General features: G+C 43.3%; 1 protein-coding gene across 2 annotated transcripts in view; it reads right to left on the bottom strand.

Annotated features, from left to right (window-relative positions):
- Positions 1-24,987, bottom strand: part of RASL12 (RAS like family 12) — a 139,954-nt gene that overhangs the window by 29,286 nt on the left and 85,681 nt on the right. For both annotated transcript variants that reach the window (XM_088452727.1, XM_088452728.1), the window contains exon 4: positions 12,167-12,240. In XM_088452727.1, the coding sequence (XP_088308853.1) occupies positions 12,167-12,240 (74 nt within the window). The remainder of the gene's footprint in view (positions 1-12,166; positions 12,241-24,987) is intronic.

Below are 24,987 nucleotides of genomic sequence, written 5' to 3'. Positions count from 1 at the left end.
TGCAGCACTCACTGTCATATACTACTAATACATCTGCAGCACTCACTGTCATACACTACTAATACATCTGCTGCACTCACTGTCATATACTACTAATACATCTGCAGCACTCACTGTCATATACTACTAATACATCTGCTGCACTCACTGTCATATACTACTAATACATCTGCAGCACTCACTGTCATATACTACTAATAAATCTGCTGCACTCACTGTCATATACTAGTAATACATCTGCTGCACTCACTGTCATATACTACTAATACATCTGCTGCACTCACTGTCATATACTACTAATACATCTGCTGCACTCACTGTCATATACTACTAATACATCTGCAGCACCCACCGTCATATACTACTAATACATCTGCTGCACTCACTGTCATATACTACTAATACATCTGCAGCACTCACTGTCATATACTACTAATACATCTGCTGCACTCACCGTCATACACTACTAATACATCTGCTGCACTCACTGTCATACACTACTAATACATCTGCTGCACTCACCGTCATACACTACTAATACATCTGCTGCACTCACTGTCATATACTACTAATACATCTGCTGCACTCACTGTCATACACTACTAATACATCTGCTGCACTCACTGTCATATACTACTAATACATCTGCTGCACTCACTGTCATATACTTCTAATACATCTGCTGCACTCACTGTCATATACTACTAATACATCTGCTGCACTCACTGTCATATACTACTAATACATCTGCTGCACTCACTGTCATATACTACTAATACATCTGCTGCACTCACTGTCATATACTACTAATACATCTGCTGCACTCACTGTCATATTCTACTAATACATCTGCAGCACTCACTGTCATATACTACTAATACATCTGCAGCACTCACTGTCATACACTACTAATACATCTGCTGCACTCACTGTCATATACTACTAATACATCTGCTGCACTCACTGTCATATACTACTAATACATCTGCTGCACTCACTGTCATATACTACTAATACATCTGCAACACTCACTGTCATATACTACTAATACATCTGCTGCACTCACTGTCATATACTACTAATACATCTGCTGCACTCACCGTCATATACTACTAATACATCTGCTGCACCCACCGTCATATACTACTAATACATCTGCTGCACCCACCGTCATATACTACTAATACATCTGCTGCACCCACCGTCATATACTACTAATACATCTGCTGCACTCACTGTCATGTACTACTAATACATCTGCTGCACTCACTGTCATATTCTACTAATACATCTGCTGCACTCACTGTCATATTCTACTAATACATCTGCAGCACTCACTGTCATACACTACTAATACATCTGCAGCACTCACTGTCATATACTACTAATACATCTGCTGCACTCACTGTCATATTCTACTAATACATCTGCTGCACTCACTGTCATACACTACTAATACATCTGCTGCACTCACTGTCATATACTACTAATACATCTGCTGCACTCACTGTCATACACTACTAATACATCTGCTGCACTCACTGTCATATACTACTAATACATCTGCTGCACTCACTGTCATACACTACTAATACATCTGCTGCACTCACTGTCATATTCTACTAATACATCTGCTGCACTCACTGTCATATACTACTAATACATCTGCTGCACTCACTGTCATATACTACTAATACATCTGCTGCACTCACCGTCATATACTACTAATACATCTGCTGCACCCACCGTCATATACTACTAATACATCTGCTGCACCCACCGTCATATACTACTAATACATCTGCTGCACCCACCGTCATATACTACTAATACATCTGCTGCACCCACCGTCATATACTACTAATACATCTGCTGCACCCATCGTCATATACTACTAATACATCTGCTGCACCCACCGTCATATACTACTAATACATCTGCTGCACTCACCGTCATATACTACTAATACATCTGCTGCACTCACCGTCATATACTACTAATACATCTGCAGCACCCACCGTCATATACTACTAATACATCTGCAGCACTCACTGTCATATACTACTAATACATCTGCTGCACTCACTGTCATATACTACTAATACATCTGCTGCACCCAGACAACCTCTTATTCACTACCAACACCATAGCAGCACCCAGACATACCCCTTTATTTACTATCATCACCCCAACAGCACTCAGATATTCCTCCAGACACTCTTCTCATACACTACCATCACCCAGCAACCCCCTCCTACACTACTAGCACCTAGGTACCCCTCCTACACTACCATCACCCAGGCACCCCCCTCCAGACACCCCCTCCTACACTACCAAAACCCAGGCACCCCACTACTACACTACCATCACCCAGGCACCCTCCTACTACACTACCAACACCCAGACACCTCCCTCCTACACTAAAAACACAGACACCCCCCTACTACACTACCAGCACCCAGGCACCCCCCTACTACACTATCAACACCCAGGCATCCCCCTGCTACACTACCATCACCCAGGCACCCCCCTACTACACTACCAACACCCAGACACCCCCTCCTACTCTAAAAACACAGACACCCCCCTACTACACTACCAGAACCCAGGCACCCCCCTACTACATTACCATCACCCAGGTACCCCCCTCCTACACTACCATCACCCAGGTACCCCCCTCCTACACTACCATCACCCAGGCACCCCCCTACTACACTACCAACACCCAGACACCCCCTCCTACACTAAAAGCACACATACCTACACTAAAAGCACACATACACCCCCCTACTACACTACCAGGACCCAGGCACACCCCTACCTTCTGGCTGCAGTGTGCTGCTTCTGCTCGCTCTAGGGTGCTCACTGCGCCCACTGATCAGAGCAGAGGAAGCAGGTCCCAGGCCCCGGCCACCTTGTGTGTGGGAGAAGAAAGAGCCAATAAAGGAGTTAGGAACGTGCGTGCTCAGTCAGTTTGAAAAGGGGCGGAGTCAAATTGCATGAGGGGCGGGGTCTAATTGTGGTCCGCGACCCCGTTAAAAGATTTAAAAAAATGGTTTATTATGGGGATGTGGCCAGGGGCAGTGTGTGGGGGCCCCCTATTTGTGGGTGCCCCGGGACGACCGTCCCTGTCGCCCTGCCCTTAATCAACCAGTGAGAGAGTAAGAGCTGTGCACTTTACACTATGGCATTGCAGCGTTTCCTCTCCGTACCAGGGGTTCACATTCCTGATCACCCACAGTAACTCTCTAAAGTCTACTTTTCAATATACACAGCAACAGCACCTCACACTCCAAGGGGTATATTTACGAAAGGTCGATTTCAATCAATTTCAAATCTATCTAAATCAGTGTTGTGTTTCCGGAGCTAAATCGCACATTTACTAACAGACAATTTTATTTTATTTTTTTAAATGCTAGTAAATGTGTGATTTAGCCCTAGAAACTCAAAATCGATTTAGATTGTTTTGAATGCGATTAAAATCAATTGAAATTGACCTTTAGTATATTTACCCATAGGTATTTTGCAATGAACAATAATAAATGTATTAATTAACAGTTATTTTTATAGCGCACACATATTCCGCATCAGTCCCTGCCCCAGTGGAGTTTACAATCTATGGCCCTGATTCAGACCCGGACGCAAGTGGGCGTACGTACGTTCTTCATACGTAAAAAAATATTTAAATTCAAGCACTCGCTCGTATTTTCGTACGCAGATAAAAATCCGCCCCAAACTCAACAGACCCCTCCTCTAACTAACGAGCATGCCAAATAGCGAGCGTACATCCCCGAAATGGCTTGAAGGGAACGCACGCACAAGTACAAACCGGAAGTGGTCCTGTCAGATTCCGATTACCTGCTCGTTTATTCTGCCTACCTCCCTCAATCGTATCCTGCCAATCAATGTATCAATTAGCTTAATTTTTTTTTTTTTCAACACAATGCAATAAACTTTAATCTTGTCCGTGTTTGTGTTTACCCGCAGAATACGTACGGCTTAAACATTCGCTTTTATTGGTCAAAATACATGTTAGCCCCAATTAAACAATTGTTCTATTTGTTTGGATCCCCGCATATTTTCCGGGGTTCATTTCTTTATTTAAATTTGCTTACGCATGTCACTGCATCAAGCCTATCATAACTCTCAAGAGATTTCTGGCCCTGTCGAACACATGACTCATACACTAACCAATAGAATTGGTCCTGTTAATTTCCAAAATACATTAGCCAATCAAATTTTTTTTTGGTGCTTTATTAAAATTAATTTTAAAAAAATACACCATTGCCATCATGAGAGCCGCCGCATTCACCAGGCGCGAGCTGCTGGTGCTCACGGAGGTGATGGACAGGCGTTTCACCAGCCAGCCTCCACCCATCACAAATCGCAGAAAGCGTTCCGCATATGCGGAGGTACGTCGCCGCCTGCGCTCCTTCGGCTCACGCCGACATATCGGCCAGCTGGAGCGCAGGTGGTCGGACCTGCACCGGCGGACGCCCCACTTGCTGGCATGCTTTCGCATGCAGATCGCGGAAAGTAAGTTTTATGGACTGTGGTTTTCATGTTTATCTTGTGGGCCCTAACTGCGTGTGCATGTTTTCATGTCTGTTCTATTTATTCATTGTACTCATATCTGCGTGTGCATGTTTTCATGTCTGTTCTATTTATTCATTGTACTCATATCTGCGTGGGCATGTTTTCATGTCTGTCCTATTTATTCATTGTACTCATATCTGCATGGCCATGTTTTCATGTCTGTCCTATTTATTCATTGTACTCATATCTGCATGGCCATGTTTTCCTATTTGTGTTGTCTTAAAAAATTTAATTTTTTGGATTCATGTTGAAACTAACCACAATTTTTTTAACATCTTTTAGGGGCACAGCAAAGACTACGGCGTCATCGGCAGACAAGACGCCAGTCCCGGCCCCTCTCGCCAACCCCCAATTCCTCAATTACCCCCTCCTCCCCAGACCCTGTGGCCGAGATTTCGGGGCTACTTCCCCTCCAGCCCAATTCCCCCTCTCCTCCAACCGCCCCTCCTCCAAATACCCCCTCCCAGGATTCAGCCAACACCCTGCCCCTAGGTTTGGGGAATGTAGCCACCTCCGAGGAGGTCGAGGGAGTGGCTTCTCGCTCTGGCGTTTTGCAGAACGGTATGTTTTTGCTTTTTTTTTTTGGGCACCACAAACTGTTTGTATGTAATCATGTGTCGTCCCCTTTTTTGTGGGCTTTTTGTCGCCTTTTTGTTTTTTTTGGGGTTGTCTTTACCTGTTCCTGCTGATTTCACCATACACATATCACACCTGTGGGCATTTTTTTTTGGCCCTTGTATTTTTGGCCTACAACATTTTGGGGTGCTGGGTTTTATCCGTGTAATGATGGTTTTTTTCACAAGCTTTTAAGTTTTGGTTTGCTTGTTTTGTGTTGTTTTTGAATGTGGCTTCATTATTGATGTATTAATCCCCAAACTTTTGTCACCCACAGAGGAACAGAGGCGTCGGGCTGAAATATGTCAGTGTGTGGCCCGTATGCGGGAGCAAGTCACCGGGCTGCTGCAGGGCCTTGACCATCTGGCGGTCCTCCTTAGGAATTAGTTTATTTTTTATTTTTTTTACAAATTGTTTACAAATAAATCAGTTATAATTAACGCTCTGTCTCATGCGTTTTTTGTAAATCAAAGATTCTTTACACTGACATAAGTAGACTCTTCAAGCAAGGATTGCCAATTATTCTCACTAAAGATTGTGTGTTGTATTTTGAAGGCAAACAGGCACAAGAAACACCTACCAGTACCAATGTCATTTTCCTTTTTTGGGGTGGGCAACATTATAGTTTACAACATTTTACAGGTTCCTATTTGGTGGGCAAGCTGCTTAGGCCGATCTTACGAAGCCAACTGATTGTACAGGATTCCTTGGTGTGTTGGTTTGTACCCCGAAAACATATTACATTTTAGCTCAACTTGCTTCATTACTGGGTTACCCCTTAGGCAAATGTAACGTTTGTGAGCCTGGTTACACTTGCTTCTAACGTGCCCAAAAAGGAACCAAATTACACTCTCAAAAAATTTATTCACAACAGAAATCAAAAAACAAAGTGGTCACTCACAAACAAAACACACAGTGATAATCAGAAATACACCACATACCAAAAACAGGAAACAAACACACAACAAATCAAGAACTGGTTGACGAAGGACCATGCCCACATGATTCCACAAATATGGCGTTGCAATATGGGTTACATAATATATTCCACAAGTTTCCACATAAAGGTTTTTGAAGGGTAGCAGGAAGTAGTCATCGTGGGAGTGCTACAGATTATGCAAACAAACAGAAGATGGGGAAAAAATTCATTAAAAAAAAGATGAACGCAAACAAATCGTAACACATTGGGTATAAACACTGTTGTTTGGTCAATAATTACCTAAAATATCTGGCCACCACATCATCGCGTATGGCCCCCCCACATACTGACCTCCGACCAACCTCGGGGGGGCCATCCTCAGGTAAGGCATCCTCTGGCTGCATTGGGACACCACTCCTTATGGCGATGTTGTGAAATATCCCACACAGGACCACAATTTTCGAAACCATATCCGGCAAATACATGAGCTCGCCACCAGAGCGGTGGAGGCATCTGAATCGGCCTTTTAAAAGGCCGATACAGCGCTCCACCACTTGCCTGGTGGCTGTAAGTGCGGTATTAAACTCACTTTGTGGGCCTGGTGTGGGAGCCAAATAAGGAGTGAGCAGCCAGGGCATGCAAGGGTAGCCACTGTCTCCTGTGAAAAAGAATAGACAACATCAGGATCACTGTGTATCAAGCTTAACATTGTTATGTACTAAAGGTCTCCACTTACCCAGAAGCCACGCATCACCAGCTTGTAGGTTGGTTAATTTGTGCCATATCCCTGATTGCCCGTTGACGAAGGAGTCATGTGCACTTCCTGGTAATTTTGCATTCAGGGACAGGATCTGGAGGGAGGCATCACATACCACCATTACATTCAGGGAGTGATAGTGTTTACGGTAGCGAAATATGGCCTCCAGCCGTGCTGGAGGCTGAAGTGGTATGTGAGTACCATCCACAACCCCTATGATGTGTGGGAAGCCAGCTATTTGGTAAAAATTGGCCTTGGCCACACTAAGGGCACCCATATCCAAAGGCATTTTAATAAAATGATGGAGGTGCTTGAAAAGTGCCTCCATCACTGCCCTCAGGATCCTGGAAAAGGAGGATTGTGAGATGCCCGCCACTATTCCCACCGTTGTTTGAAACGATCCTGAGGCACAGAAATGTAACACCGCCATAAATTGCGTAAGTGGTGGTATTGCTGTAGGACTGTCAATTTGCCGCTCAAGATCACTCTCTATTAATGAGAGAGTGTCTATGATGATTTTGGGAGGAAGACGGTAGCGTCTTAAAACCTCATCATCGGGCATTCCAAAAAGGGTGACACGTGTTCGAAATATCTGGGGCCTTGCACGCCTACGATGCCTACGCCTGGAACGAGATTGAGGTTGGTCGGCTTCCGGGAGCATGGCCAGAACAATCCGACCCAGATCAACCTGAAATGGCAAGATTTGAATGTAAGGCTTTTTACCCACCCCAAAATAAAATTAAAACAACTTAGCTTGATGATACCATCCATTGCTGCTTACATGCCGGGGTATTGTCATGATACGTCCAAACTGTAAATATTCCCAATATTAAAAAAAATCTGTTTAGTCTGTGCATTTATGTTTGTAAATTTGGTGCAAGACAAAACATAAAATAGGCGAAACACACATTTGGCCAACGAGCAAAATGACATTGCACACAGTACGTCAAATTGGGGTCAAATGTAAGCAAAAAATGCTAAAGGGAAAACACAAACAATTTTACAGGATGAATAAGCATTTAAAATTGCGCTAATTAGTTCGCAAATACAAGTCACTATACAAACAGATAAAAATGCGCTAATTAGTTCTCAAATACATGTCACTATACAAACAGATAAAAATGCGCTAATTAGTTCGCAAATACAAGTCACTATACAAACAGATAAAAATGCGCTAATTAGTTCGCAAATACAAGTTAAAAAATGGACTTACCAAGAGCTAATATATAAGATTCCCGATCAAAAGGTCTTTGGGGCCGAGACAAATAAAAACCTAACAGAGATGAAATTAGGAAAAAAAAAACTTTAGAAAAATATGAAAAAGAAGGAGACACAAATTGAACCAAAGTTAGACTTCCCAAAACTTACCAAATCAAGAAACGAGGCCAAAAAAAACACCAAAAAAAAAGTGTCCGGAAAATAAAAACGCAAATATAGCAAACAAAATAAACTCCCAACAACGCCAACTCCAAAATCCGCAAACAAGAAACTCCGACCAAGGTAACCTCCAACAATCCAAAAACGCCACCTCGACTCGAGACACACCAAGCCATAAATAGTGTTTAGTTTCCCGCACAAATTAAGGAGGGATCATAGGAACGCACAATCAATGATGCGGCCGCAAAATAAGGACGCATGTATAAATACGTCACGAAACACAATTAAAATTCTGGTGTAATTCTTGTTTGGAGCTCAGACATGGCTACAGACCAGGGAAACAATGGACAACAGTCAGGCGGTAAGTATTTCATGCATTTTGTCTCAATGATTAATTTGAGACATAATATTGGGCAAGTTGTGAAGTTGAGAATTCTGCATATTTACACAAATAGGTGAGGAGGATGACATGGAAGAGGCTGCTGGGCCCAGTATTCCGGGCAAAGCTGCCAAAAAGAAAAGGCAGCCCAATTCACAAGAAAGGAGATGGAGGTTTTGATTCAGAAGTGTGTGGACATCCTGCCACAGGCAGACAGGAATATGAGTACAAGCCAGAAGTGGAGAATGTGGGAAGAGGTAGCCGTTGCTGTCAATAGGGTGGGTGATTATGTCCGTCTAGCCCGGGATGTCAAACGGCGGTAAGTAAACACTTGCCCCCCCTAAAAACAAACCCCATTTTAAACAAAAGGATAATGGTTCCAATTTTATCCCACAGATGGGGCGACTTCAAATATCGCCTAAAGCAAAAACTGGCGGACAGGGCTAGGCATGCAAGGGGGACAGGTGGGGGTCCCACCCCTGTGTCATTGGAGTTGACGGATTTAGAAGAGCTGGCACAGGGGTGTGTGCAGCCTGTGGAGGTGTTTGGCGTGTCCAACATGGATACGGACATGCCAGACTTTGCGGCTCCTCATGTTGTCCCAGGTAAATATTGTGATGTCACCAACTCTGAAATGTTATTGTGCCAATATGTAGATTCTAATGTGAGTCTTATCTCATTTTTCCAACAGAGACACAGGCGGATGAGTCTGCTCCAGAGGGGAGCCTTGGCCGCAGAATTTCTGCTGGCTCTGCAGGGGAGGAACCAGTACATCCGGCTGAGGACCCTGCAGAAGCCAGTCCAGGGCAATCCCCCTCGCAGGCAGTGGCCCTCCTCACAGAACTCAATTTCAAATCGGATTTCCATACGGAGATTCTGCAGAGGATGGACGCCAGTCTGATACGGGTGGCTGAGGCCCTGGAGCAAAATGCGGCGGCCAACGTGATCATTGGTCAGGCCCTGGCGGAAAATACCAGGGCCAACATCCGCATCGCCAATGCCCTGGAGCAGCTCGTTCGCCAGCACATGGTGGAGCCGACCTCCCTTCCTGCCGGAACATCAGGATCCTCCACCTCTGGCACAACATCAGCCAATCCTCCAAATGTGCCTAGCCCTGTGCCTAGTCCAGAGGCCACAACATCTGCCTCTGGACAGGCCAGCCCGATGACATCCCGGACCCGGTCTGGCGCCCTCCCTCCCCCAGCCAAACGGGTGAAAAAACGGTGACAGCAATGGCTACTTTTCCCACACTCCTTCTGTGCTTGCCTCATATTCCTTTCTGGACAAAACTTCCCTCTCCTTTCTTGTGAATTGTTTTTAATTTTGTGTTTTACGTTTCATAAATCTTTTATGTTGGCCCAATTATTTTAACTTTGGGAATGAACCCTGCAAAAAATCTTTTTCTACAATCTGTTTTTTATTTTAGTTTTTGTTTGAGCAATAAAACTCAAAAAAAAGTTTGAAATTGTATTCTCACATTATTGTCAAAATGGGCTACATTTAATCCTGGGCCAAAAGGCAAAAACGTGCAAAAACCACATTTTACATGAATTAAAAAAAAGGGCTCTTTAAGGAACGTTTAAAAATTTACATAACGATGCAAATTCACCAGGCCAAAAGAAAAAGGGAAAAACAAAAAAAACATGATGACATTATTGTTACAATAGGCCAAAACCAACAAATTGAGGCCAAAATAAACCCCCACAAATGTACGCAAATTGATTGTGTAATCCTGACATTAGCAGCTATGATTTCCACCTGCGTACGCTTTTGTGCTAACCCAAAAAACTGATTTCAAAACACATACCAAGCCGGTTTTCAATCCAACACTAATTGCTGTTCTGACCACCCGCGATTAATCGCTGCAACATCGTGGAGTGCCGGGACGGAGGAGAAGGCCATCGCCAATGTGGTCGAGTAATCCAGACCCTAAACTGTGCGAGCATTTTGAAGGGAAAGAGGATCATCCAGTGACGTATGAGTCGGTACGAACACATTTTACGTTCGCATCTGCTAATGTATGTACGCCCCAAAAACGCCTCGCCACGCCTGCGTTTTTCCATCTCCACCCCCGTCAACACCCAAAAACGCCCTGTTCTGTCAATCACATTGGACATGTCACTTCCTGTACGCTATTTTACGAACGAGTCAAAATAAGCTCGCAATCTGCCGTACGCACATGCGCAGTGTAACACCGACGCATGCGCGGTTAGTCAACATCGGAACGCAACGAGCGTACTGCTGTTAACGAGCGGCTCTGAATGAGGGCCTATGTTCCCAACCACATAGACACACACATACACACTAGGGTTACTTCTTTGGTCAGAAGCCATTTAGCTTATCTGTATGGTTTTGGAGCGTAGAAGGAAACCAGAGCACCCAGGGGAAACCCACACAAACATGAGGAGAACATAAAAACTCCATACAGATGGTCCATGACTGAGATTTTAACTTATGTCCTTAGTGCTGTATGGATAGCAATGCTATCTGTGCACCATCTGTGCTGTCAAAATATAAATTGAGTTTGGTCCGATGGACTTGACATATCTCTTTTTAAATTTATATGTGTAGCACAGAATTTAAATTGAGAAACAGATGGATCTGCTGCCACCTCAGATGTCCTCATTCGTAACCCCTACGATATATTGTGCCATGACAGCAGCAAGAATGGGACTTTTTATGGGAATGTTCCACCTTCCATTTCTTTGTACTATAATACAGTAATACAATCAATCAGTATTGTTGCTTTATCAATAAGCATACTGACAAGTGTGGATTCCCAATCACTAGTCAGCCAGACAGACCTTTGTATTTTCTGGGCTAAATATATAGACCTACATGCTAATGGGCAGGTTCTACTTAAACAAGCTTACTTAGGGGGAGATGTATCAAACCTTTAATACCCCTTTTACACCAGAGCTAAAACCCGGGTTATTGCAGGGTTAACTCGGGTAGCTCCTTGGTGTAAAAGGGGAAAGGGTTGGATTGCCAGGTCGAGTGACCCGGCAATCCAAACCAGGTAACTAGCAGGGTTTAACACGGGAATAACCCGTGAAACCCTGCTGTGTAAAAGGCGCGATCCGGGTCACGGTAACCTGGATCGTGCCGCATGCCTGCCGATTGGCCAGCTTCAGCGGCGCTTGGAGATTACGTAAACTCTGGGAAAATGGGCGCTGTGGAGATTTTTCAGGCATTTTCAGCAGCGCTACTCCGTGGGACATTGGAGAAGTACATATGACAAAAAAGTATGGGTGCAGGGTGTGCGGTGCAGCCCCCCCATGGACCCAGGGGCCCGTGTACACCCATTATAAATACGCCCCTAATGAGAACTAGTCCGAAGAACATGTTAGCAGGTTCATTGGATGCTGACAATAGGGGCCCTATTGTGTGTAATTTTGTGTGGCAGGTCATTTAGACTGTGTGGGAGGAGATACTGATGTGAATTATTACATATACTCTATATCGATAAAGAATAATAATAACTCCAGAATCGACACATGATTCCCACAGAATAAGTACTCACCGGATCAGCTGTGTCCATGACTCTTACGAGAACCGGCTGATGGTCTACGATTTCCTCTGAGGTGTATGTGTCCTCTGCAACACAAAGCAAAAATGAAAAAGTATGTGCTGTGACCTGTATGTTCTACACAAGCTGGAATAGTATTTACAGGGCTTCTTAGGTTTATCTGTGCACATATGCCTAACAGAAACCTTTTACTGCAAGTTCTCTATAGACACTAGTCAGGAAGGAGGCAAATACTGTAATTGATGCACATTCAACATTAGATCTGTATACTGTAACTGTCGGCTAATGTACCCTTCTATAGATAAGCAATGTGAGCCTTAGCTGTGGCACCCATGTCAATGGAAATTGAATGTACTATTTGTAGCTTGCTAAAAGGAGTCCATTTACAAATCTAGACTAATGTTACTGAGCAGGCTTAAACCATTTCTCCCTGCTTTGTGATGTGATATGCCTCTTTCTCTAAGCTAGAACAATAGCACCCTGCAGCCAAAATCTATGCAGCAGTGCTGTCTGGAGCATCCTTAGGACGCTTCAGAGGGTCGCACCGCTGCCCTTACAGCTTCCCAGAGCAGAAAAAAGGTTCCCCACCCCTGACTTAAGGTGACAGGTTGGCCTGACCAGACATGAGCAAGCCAGGCAAATGTGCTACGACGGTGCTAAGGGGATGAAAATATTTTTAAATGGTTGTCCTTGACTCTTACAAACTTATCTATGCTACTTTGGCCCTGATTCAGACCCGCTCGCGAGCACTGGCAAGCGGGTCGAAGTTGCACAAGTGCGCATGCGCACGAGGGAGCTGGCCAAGCCGTCGTTATGGGTCTCGCACCAAAGGGGGCGTGCTGTCGATGGTGATTGACAGCACGCCCCCTTTGGTGGGTGTGCCGGGGGCGTGACTGCCCAGACGGAGGCGTTCCATACCGTCTGGGGCCGGCCCCACTGACATCACTAGTGATGTCAGTGGGAGTGCTTTTGGCTCTTATAGAGCCAAAAGCACTCCAGGGCTTGCGGCAGCGAGACCCTACCGCAGGGTCTCGTCGCAATGCTCGATGGTTGCGATGGTCTTGACCATCGCGACCATAATCATGGCCGCTCGCTTTAGCTGTGGGTGGTCACCCACAGCTATGCGAGCGGCAAGGAGGCCGCTCCAAAAAGGAGCAGGGACGGCCCTGATTCAGAGCGAGCACTCTGTCAGAGCGTCCGGCTCTGAATCAGGGCCTTTGTTTGCTACTGCAATGTAGCTTGCTCCCCCAAGCTACATTGCATAAGGTAAGTACACTAATATATGCATAAAAACCAAGGTAATTAATTTAATACTCTGTAGTATTGGATGCATTTTAAGTAAAAATGCAGGTAGAAAATCCATCTGAAAAAATTATGCAATTAAATAATGTATGCTGAGCTGGAAACATCCCAAAATGTGTCAAGCTCTATGACAGTAGATTATGTGCTATGTTTATGCAGGAGATAACTGTGGCATATGTGCTAGGTTTATGCAGGAGATATCAGTGGCTTATGTGCTAGGTTTATGCAGGAGATAACAGTGGCAATGCTGAATTGCTCCGGCGAGGTGGCAGCTGATGTGAGATCAGCTGCCCGCACAAGCGGCTTCACTGCTCCTTTTTCGGAGCAGCAAATCTTTTCACTGCTCCGGCGGAAGGAGCCGGACAGGGGCGGAGGGATCCATAGGAAAGAGCGGCTTGCGAACCCCAAGTGGGGGTATTCGCCATCTGAAGATGGCGAACGCCCCCGCAGTCAAGCTCCAAAAATATAATATTTTCAGAGCTTGATGAATTCTGTCCCCATACTAGTGTATGGGGACAGCGGGCCATTCCGCAAACAGAAGGTAAGTAGGAGATATCTGTGAAATCTCCTGCTTCACTTTCTTAATGAATGGCCCGAATACTTAATTGTCACAATTGCAGGTGAAAATTTGCTTTTTCACCTGCATTTGTGACAATTAAGTGATGATGAATAGGCCCCTAAAAGTGCTAAGTTTATGCAGGAGAGAACAGTGGCTTGCTTTATGTGCTAGGTTTATGCAGGAGATAACAGTGGTTTATGTGCTAGGTTTATGCAGAAGATAACAGTAACATATGTGCTAGGTTTATGCAGGAGACAACAGTGGCATATGTGCTAGGTTTATGCAGGAGACAACAGTGGCATATGTGCTAGGTTTATGCAGGAGATAACAGTAACATATGTGCTAGGTTTATGCAGGAGATAACAGTAACCTATGTGCTAGGTTTATGCAGGAGATAACAGTAACCTATGTGCTAGGTTTATGCAGGAGATAACAGTAACCTATGTGCTAGGTTTATGCAGGAGATAACAGTAACCTATGTGCTAGGTTTATGCAGGAGACAACAGTGGCATATGTGCTAGGTTTATGCAGGAGACAACAGTAACATATGTGCTAGGTTTATGCAGGAGACAACAGTGGCATATGTGCTAGGTTTATGCAGGAGATAACAGCAACATATGTGCTAGGTTTATGCAGGAGATAACAGTGGCATATGTGCTAGGTTTATGCAGGAGACAACAGTAACATATGTGCTAGGTTTATGCAGGAGACAACAGTGGCTAATGTGCTAGGTTGATGCAGAAGATAACAGTGGCATATGTGCTAGATTTATGCAGGAGATAACAGTGGCATATGTGCTAGGTTGATGCAGAAGATAACAGTGGCATATGTGCTAGGTTTATGCAGGAGATAACAGTAACATATGTGCTAGGTTTATGCAGTAGATAACAGTGGCTTATGTGCTAGGTTTATGCAGGGGATAACAGTAACATATGTGCTAGGTTCAGGGCTGCCATCAGAAATTGTGGGGCCCGGGACTGACAAAATAGACAGGGCCCCCCCTGTGTTTCTTTCTCTCCAGCCCCGGCAGTCCCCACACTTACCTGGTTCTTGTTGGTCTGAGACCTACTCCCCATGCGACGCGGTTTTTCTCTTTCAGGGGAGCAGTGTGACGGGCGGGGATCTTGGCGGGCAGGCAGTGGGATTGCAGGGGCAAATGCAGGTTTTGCAATATATATAATATATATCTGCAAGTAATACCATCTCACCACCAAAAATTACAAAATCCTGCTCTGGTGCCTTCCTCAATATACAAATATCAGTACAGTATTGGCGAGATGGCGACACTCACAGGTACAGTACTATCATGTAAGACTTCAAATGACAAACAGTGTTCACCGTTTCAGTCCATCCGGACTTTTATTAAGAACATTAACATTACTAAAAGTCCAGATGGACTTAAACTTTGGACAATGACACTGTTTGTCGTTTGAATTCTTGTATTTAAGTACCCATAAGTGACGCAGTTTCTCCAATACTGTATATATACATATATATGTACACACTATATATATATATATATATATATACACACACACATGCATATATATCTATATATATATATATACACACGATAATTATATATACACGCATGTATATATATATACACACACATGCATATATATATATATACACACACATGCATATGTATATATATATATATATATATACACATGCATATATATATATATATTTTAGAGATATATATATATAACTCAAACACACACACCTCTCCCCCCCAGATGATTCCTCCCAACATGTGCTATGGTGAAGCAGGTGCCTTACCTACAGCTGGAGGAGTGCAGTGGAGAGCATTCAAACAGCCCACGACCCACGTAAGCTGCATACTTGAAGCTGTGTGCCGCCGCATCAGACCTCCCCTACAGTCTGCCATCTCCGTGGCTACGAGGAGCTGGCGCGCATGCGTGGCAGCTCCCTTCACTGCCAGCCTGTTAGGAACTCCAATCAGACGGAGACAAGAATCTCCGTTTCATAAAAAAATTATATACTTGTTTAGCGCCGGGTCGGCGGCGACGGACTGACGGGTAGAAGGGAGTTTCTAGATAATGAATCCCCCTTGCCTTCACAACTGGGATTGTGGACGGGCCCCCTCTCTGTCCGGGCCCGGGACTCTAGTCCCGGCAGTCCCCCCCTGATGGCGGCCCTGGCTAGGTTTATGCAGGAGACAACAGTGGCATATGTGCTAGGTTTATGCAGGAGGCAACAGTGGCATATGTGCTAGGTTGATGCAGAAGATAACAGTGGCATATGTGCTAGGTTTATACAGGAGATAACAGTGGCATATGTGCTAGGTTTATGCAGGAGATAACAGTGGCTTATGTGCTAGGTTTATGCAGGGGATAACAGTAACATATGTGCTAGGTTTATGCAGGAGACAACAGTGGCTTACTGTATGTGCTAGGTTTATGCAGAAGACAACAGTGGCATATGTGCTAGGTTTATGCAGGAGACAACAGTGGCTTACTGTATGTGCTAGGTTTATGCAGGAGATAACAGTGGCTTATGTGCTAGGTTTATGCAGGGGATAACAGTAACATATGTGCTAGGTTTATGCAGGAGATACAGTGGCATATGTGCTAGATTTATGCAGGAGATAACAGTGGCTTATGTGCTAGGTTGATGCAGAAGATAACAGTGGCATATGTGCTAGGTTTAAGCAGAAGATAATAGTAGCATATATGCAAGGTTTACTCTGGAGTTAAAAGTGGAATATGTGCTAGGTTTATGCAGAAGATAACAGTGGCATATGTGCTAGGTTAATGCAGAAGATAACAGTGGCATATGTGCTAGGTTTATGCAGGAGATAACAGTGGCATATGTGCTAGGTTTATGCAGGAGATAACAGTGGCATATGTGCTAGGTTTATGCAGTAGATAACAGTGGCATATGTGCTAGGTTTATGCAGGAGATAACAGTGGCTTATGTGCTAGGTTTATGCAGTAGATAACAGTAACATATGTGCTAGGTTTATGCAGGAGATAACAGTGGCATATGTGCTAGGTTTATGCAGGAGATAACAGTGGCTTACTGTATGTGCTAGGTTTATGCAGGAGATAACAGTGGCATATGTGCTAGGTTTATGCAGGAGATAACAGTGGCATATGTGCTAGGTTGATGCAGAAGATAACAGTGGCATATATGCTAGGTTTATGCAGGAGAGAACAGTGGCATATGTGCTAGGTTGATGCAGAAGATAACAGTGGCATATATGCTAGGTTTACTCTGGAGTTAAAAGTGGATTATGTGCTAGGTTTATGCAGGAGATAATAGTGGTTTATGTGCTAGGTTTATCCAGGGGATAACAGTGGCTTATATGCTAGGTTTATGCAGGAGATAACAGTGGCATATGTGCTAGGTTGATGCAGAAGATAACAGTGGCATATATGCTAGGTTTACTCTGGAGTTAAAAGTGGATTATGTGCTAGGTTTGTGCAGGAGATAACAGTGGTTTATGTGCTAGGTTGATGCAGAAGATAACAGTGGCATATATGCTAGGTTGATGCAGAAGATAACAGTGGCATATATGCTAGGTTGATGCAGAAAATAACAGTGGCATATATGCTAGGTTTATGCAGGAGATAATAATGGCATATGTGCTAGGTTTATCAAGGAGATAACAGTGGCTTATGTGCTAGGTTTATGCAGGAGATAACAGTGGCATATGTGCTAGGTTGATGCAGAAGATAACAGTGGCATATATGCTAGGTTGATGCAGAAGATAACAGTGGCATATATGCTAGGTTGATGCAGAAAATAACAGTGGCATATATGCTAGGTTTATGCAGGAGATAATAATGGCATATGTGCTAGGTTTATGCAGGAGATAACAGTGGCTTACTGTATGTGCTAGGTTTATCGAGAAGATAACAGTGGCGTATATGCTAGGTTGATGCAGAAGATAGCAGTGGCATATATGCTAGGTTTATGCAGGAGATAACAGTGGCATATATGCTAGGTTTATGCAGAAGATAACAGTGGCATATATGCTAGGTTTATGCAGTAGATAACAGTGGCTTATGTGCTAGGTTTATGCAGGAGAAAACAGTAACATATGTGCTAGGTTTATGCAGGAGACAACAGTGGCATATGTGCTAGGTTTATGCAGGAGATAACAGTAACATATGTGCTAGGTTTATGCAGGAGACAACAGTGGTTTATGCTCTAGGTTTATGAAGGAGATAACAGTAGATTATGTGCTAGGTTTATGCAGGAAATAACAGTGGATAATGTGCTAGGTTTATGCAGGAGATAACAGTGTCATATGTGCTAGGTTTATCCAGGAGATAACAGTGGCATATGTGCTAGGTTTATGCAGAAGATAACAGTGGCATATATGCTAGGTTGATGCAGAAGATAACAGTGGCATATGTGCTAGGTTTATGCAGGAGATAACAGTTGCTTACTGTATGTGCTAGGTTTATGCAGGAGATAACAGTGGCATATGTGCTAGGTTTATGGAGGAGATAACAGTGGCTTACTGTATGTGCTAGGTTTATGCAGGAGACAACAGTGGCTTACTGTATGTGCTAGGTTTATGCAGAAGACAACAGTGGCATATGTGCTAGGTTTATGCAGGAAATAACAGTGGAAAATGTGCTAGGTTTATGCAGGGGATAACAGTGGCATATGTGCTAGGTTTATGCAGGGGATAACAGTGGCATATGTGCTAGGTTTATGCAAGAGATAACAGTGGCTTACTGTATGTGCTAGGTTTATGCAGGAGATAACTGTGGCATATGTGCTAGGTTTATGCAGGAGATAACAGTGGCTTATGTGCTAGGTTTATGCAGGAGGTAACTGTAGATTATGTCCTAGGTTTATGCAGGAGATAACAGTGGCCTACTGTATGTGCTAGGTTTATGCAGGAGATAACAGTGGCATATGTGCTAGGTTTATGCAGGGGATAACAGTGGCATATGTGCTAGGTTTATGCAGGAGATAACAGTGGCATATGTGCTAGGTTTATGCAGGAGATAACAGTGGCATATGTGCTAGGTTTATGCAGGGGATAACAGTGACTTATATGCTAGGTTTATGCAGGAGACAACAGTGGCATATGTGCTAGGTTTATGCAGGAGATAACAGTAGATTATGTGCTAGGTTTATGCAGGAGATAACAGTGGCATATGTGCTAGGTTTATGCAGGGGATAACAGTGGCATATGTGCTAGGTTTATGCAGGAGATAACAGTAGATTATGTGCTAGGTTTATGCAGGAGATAACAGTGGCTTACTGTATGTGCTAGGTTTATGCAGGAGATAACTGTGGCATATGTGCTAGGTTTATTTAGGAGAAAACAGTGGCTTATGTGCTAGGTTTATGCAGGAGATAACAGTGGCTTACTGTATGTGCTAGGTTTATGCAGGAGATAATACTGGCATATGTGCTAGGTTTATGCAGGGGATAACAGTGGCATATGTGCTAGGTTTATGCAGGAGATAACAGTGGCTTACTGTATGTGCTAGGTTTATGCAGGAGATTAGAATGGCTTATGTGCTAGGTTTATGCAGGAGATAACAGTGGCATATATGCTAGGTTTATGCAGAAGATAACAGTGGCATATATGCTAGGTTTATGCAGAAGATAACAGTGGCATATATGCTAGGTTTATGCAGTAGATAACAGTGGCTTATGTGCTAGGTTTATGCAGGAGATAACAGTAACATATGTGCTAGGTTTATGCAGGAGATAACAGTAACATATGTGCTAGGTTTATGCAGAAGATAACAGTGGCATATATACTAGGTTGATGCAGAAGGTAACAGTGGCATATGTGCTAGGTTTATGCAGGAGATAACAGTTGCTTACTGTATGTGCTAGGTTTATGCAGGAGATAACAGTGGCATATGTGCTAGGTTCATGCAGGAGATAACAGTGACTTACTGTATGTGCTAGGTTTAAGCAGGAGATAACAGTGGCATATGTGCTAGGTTTATGGAGGAGATAACAGTGGCTTACTGTATGTGCTAGGTTTATGCAGGAGACAACAGTGGCTTACTGTATGTGCTAGGTTTATGCAGGAGATAACAGTGGCATATGTGCTAGGTTTATGCAGGAGATAACAGTGGCATATGTGCTAGGTTTATGCAGGAGATAACAGTGGCTTATGTGCTAGGTTTATGCAGGAGGTAACTGTAGATTATGTGCTAGGTTTATGCAGGAGATAACTGTGGCATATGTGCTAGGTTTATGCAGGAGATAACAGTGGCTTATGTGCTAGGTTTATGCAGGAGATAACAGTGGCTTATGTGCTAGGTTGATGCAGAAGATAACAGTGGCATATGTGCTAGGTTGATGCAGAAGATAACAGTGGCATATGTGCTAGGTTGATGCAGGAGATAACAGTGGAATATGTGCTAGGTTTATGCAGGAGATAACAGTGGCATATGTGCTAGGTTTATGCAGGAGATAATAGTGGCATATGTGCTAGGTTTATGCAGGAGATAACAGTGGCTTATGTGCTAGGTTTATGCAGGGGATAACAGTAACATATGTGCTAGGTTTATGCAGGAGACAACAGTGGCATATGTGCTAGGTTTATGCAGGAGATAACAGTGGCTTACTGTATGTGCTAGGTTTATTTAGGAGAGAACAGTGGCTTATGTGCTAGGTTTATGCAGGAGATAACAGTGGCTTACTGTATGTGCTAGGTTTATGCAGGAGATAATACTGGCATATGTGCTAGGTTTATGCAGGGGATAACAGTGGCATATGTGCTAGGTTTATGCAGGAGATAACAGTGGCATATGTGCTAGGTTTATGCAGGAGATAACAGTGGCATATATGCTAGGTTTATGCAGAAGATAACAGTGGCATATATGCTAGGTTTATGCAGTAGATAACAGTGGCTTATGTGCTAGGTTTATGCAGGAGATAACAGTAACATATGTGCTAGGTTTATGCAGGAGACAACAGTGGCATATGTGCTAGGTTTATGCAGGAGATAACAGTGGCATATGTGCTAGGTTTATGCAGGAGATAACAGTGGCATTTGTGCTAGGTTTATGCAGGAAATAACAGTGGCATATGTGCTAAGTTTATGCAGGAGATAACAGTGGCATATATGCTAGGTTTATGCAGGAGATAACAGTGGCATATATGCTAGGTTTATGCAGAAGATAACAGTGGCATATATGCTAGGTTTATGCAGTAGATAACAGTGGCTTATGTGCTAGGTTTATGCAGGAGATAACAGTAACATATGTGCTAGGTTTATGCAGGAGATAATAGTGGCATATGTGCTAGGTTTATGCAGGAGATAATAGTGGCATATGTGCTAGGTTTATGCAGGAGATAACAGTGGCTTATGTGCTAGGTTTATGCAGGGAATAACAGTAACATATGTGCTAGGTTTATGCAGGAGACAACAGTGGCATATGTGCTAGGTTTATGCAGGAGATAACAGTGGCTTACTGTATGTGCTAGGTTTATGCAGGAGATAACTGTGGCATATGTGCTAGGTTTATTTAGGAGAGAACAGTGGCTTATGTGCTAGGTTTATGCAGGAGATAACAGTGGCTTACTGTATGTGCTAGGTTTATGCAGGAGATAATACTGGCATATGTGCTAGGTTTATGCAGGGGATAACAGTGGCATATGTGCCAGGTTTATGCAGGAGATAACAGTGGCTTACTGTATGTGCTAGGTTTATGCAGGAGATAAGAATGGCTTATGTGCTAGGTTTATGCAGGAGATAACAGTGGCATATATGCTAGGTTTATGCAGGAGATAACAGTGGCATATATGCTAGGTTTATGCAGAAGATAACAGTGGCATATATGCTAGGTTTATGCAGGAGATAACAGTGGCATATGTGCTAGGTTTATGCAGGAGATAACAGTGGCATTTGTGCTAGGTTTATGCAGGAAATAACAGTGGCATATGTGCTAGGTTTATGCAGGAGATAACAGTAACATATGTGCTAGGTTTATGCAGGAGACAACAGTAGTTTATGCTCTAGGTTTATGATGGAGATAACAGTAGATTATGTGCTAGGTTTATGCAGGAAATAACAGTGGATAATGTGCTAGGTTTATGCAGGAGATAACAGTGTCATATGTGCTAGGTTTATCCAGGAGATAACAGTGGCATATGTGCTAGGTTTATGCAGAAGATAACAGTGGCATATATGCTAGGTTGATGCAGAAGATAACAGTGGCATATGTGCTAGGTTTATGCAGGAGATAACAGTTGCTTACTGTATGTGCTAGGTTTATGCAGGAGATAACAGTGGCATATGTGCTAGGTTTATGGAGGAGATAACAGTGGCATATGTGCTTGGTTTATGAAGGAGATAACAGTAGATTATGTGCTAGGTTTATGCAGGAAATAACAGTGGAAAATGTGCTAGGTTTATGCAGGGGATAACAGTGGCATATGTGCTAGGTTTATGCAGGAGATAACTGTGGCATATGTGCTAGGTTTATGCAGGAGATAACAGTGGCATATGTGCTAGGTTTATTCAGGAGATAACAGTGGTTTATGTGCTAGGTTGATGCAGAAGATAACAGTGGCATATGTGCTAGGTTGATGCAGAAGATAACAGTGGCATATGTGCTAGGTTTATGCAGGAGATAACAGTGGCATATGTGCTAGGTTTATGCAGGAGATAACAGTGGCATATGTGCTAGGTTTATGCAGGAGACAACAGTGGCATATGTGCTAGGTTGATGCAGAAGATAACAGTGGCACATATGCTAGGTTTATGAAGGGGATAACAGTAACATATGTGCTAGGTTTATGCAGGTGATAACAGTGGCTTATGTGCTAGGTTTATGCAGGAGATAACAGTGGCATATGTGCTAGGTTGATGCAGAAGATAACAGTGGCATATGTGCTAGGTTTATGAAGGGGATAACAGTAACATATGTGCTAGGTTTATGCAGGTGATAACAGTGGTTTACTGTATGTGCTGGGTTTATGCAGGAGATAACAGTAACATATGTGCTAGGTTTAAGCAGGAGACAACAGTGGCATATGTGCTAGGTTTACGCAGTAGATAACAGTAACATATGTGCTAGATTTATGCAGGAGACAACAGTGGCTTATGTAGTAGGTTTATGCAGGGGATAACAGTAACATATGTGCTAGGTTTATGCAGGAGACAACAGTGGCATATGTGCTAGGTTTATGCAGGAGACAACAGTGGCATATGTGCTAGGTTGATGCAGAAGATAACAGTGGCATATATGCTAGGTTTACTCTGGAGTTAAAAGTGGAATATGTGCTAGGTTTATGCAGGAGATAACAGTGGCATATGTGCTAGGTTTATGCAGGAGATAACAGTGGTTTATGTGCTAGGTTTATGCAGAAGATAACAGTGGCATATGTGCTAGGTTGATGCAGAAGATAACAGTGGCATATGTGCTAGGCTTATGCAGGAGATAACAGTGGCATATGTGCTAGGTTTATGCAGGAGATAACAGTGGCATATGTGCTAGGTTTATGCAGGAGATAACAGTGGCTTATGTGCTAAGTTTATGCAGGGGATAACAGTAACATATGTGCTAGGTTTATGCAGGAGACAACAGTGGCATATGTGCTAGGTTTATGCAGGAGATAACAGTTACTTACTGTATGTGCTAGGTTTATGCAGGAGACAAAAGTGGCATATGTGCTAGGTTTATGCAGGAGACAACAGTGGCATATGTGCTAGGTTTGTGCAGGAGATAACAATGGCTTACTGTTTGTGCTGGGTTTATGCAGGAGATAACAGTGGCGTATGTGCTAGGTATATGCAGGGGATAACAGTAACATATGTGCTAGGTTTATGCAGGAGACAACAGTAGCATATGTGCTAGGTTTATGCAGGAGATAACAGTGGCTTATGTGCTAGGTTTATGCAGTAGATAACAGTAACATATGTGCTAGGTTTATGCAGGAGATAACAGTGGCATATGTGCTAGGTTTATGCAGGAGATAACAGTGGCATATGTGCTAGGTTTATGCAGTAGATAACAGTAACATATGTGCTAGGTTTATGCAGGAGATAACAGTGGCTTACTGTATGTGCTAGGTTTATGCAGGAGATAACAGTGGCATATGTGCTAGGTTGATGCAGGAGATAACAGTGGCATATGTGCTAGGTTGATGCAGAAGATAACAGTGGCATATATGCTAGGTTTACTCTGGAGTTAAAAGTGGATTATGTGCTAGGTTTATGCAGGAGATAATAGTGGTTTATGTGCTAGGTTTATCCAGGAGATAACAGTGGCTTATATGCTAGGTTTATGCAGGAGATAACAGTGGCATATGTGCTAGGTTGATGCAGAAGATAACAGTGGCATATATGCTAGGTTTACTCTGGAGTTAAAAGTGGATTATGTGCTAGGTTTATGCAGGAGATAACAGTGGTTTATGTGCTAGGTTTATCAAGGAGATAACAGTGGCTTATGTGCTAGGTTCATGCAGGAGATAACAGTGGCATATGTGCTAGGTTGATGCAGAAGATAACAGTGGCATATATGCTAGGTTGATGCAGAAGATAACAGTGGCATATATGCTAGGTTGATGCAGAAAATAACAGTGGCATATATGCTAGGTTTATGCAGGAGATAACAGTGGCTTACTGAATGTGCTAGGTTTATCGAGAAGATAACAGTGGCATATATGCTAGGTTGATGCAGAAGATAACAGTGGCATATATGCTAGGTTGATGCAGGAGATAACAGTGGCATATATGCTAGGTTGATGCAGAAGATAACAGTGGCATATATGCTAGGTTTATGCAGTAGATAACAGTGGCTTATGTGCTACGTTTATGCAGGAGAAAACAGTAACATATGTGCTAGGTTTATGCAGGAGACAACAGTGGCATATGTGCTAGGTTTATGCAGGAGATAACAGTTGCTTACTGTATGTGCTAGGTTTATGCAGGAGATAACAGTGGCATATGTGCTAGGTTTATGGAGGAGATAACAGTGGCATATGTGCT

The sequence above is a fragment of the Taudactylus pleione genome, unplaced genomic scaffold (genome assembly GCF_031769625.1).
Source record: "Taudactylus pleione unplaced genomic scaffold, aTauple2 ptg000556l, whole genome shotgun sequence".
Classification (NCBI taxonomy): domain Eukaryota; kingdom Metazoa; phylum Chordata; class Amphibia; order Anura; family Myobatrachidae; genus Taudactylus; species Taudactylus pleione.
Note: the sequence above shows the minus strand (reverse complement) of the source record. Positions and strands in the feature narration are given on the sequence as shown.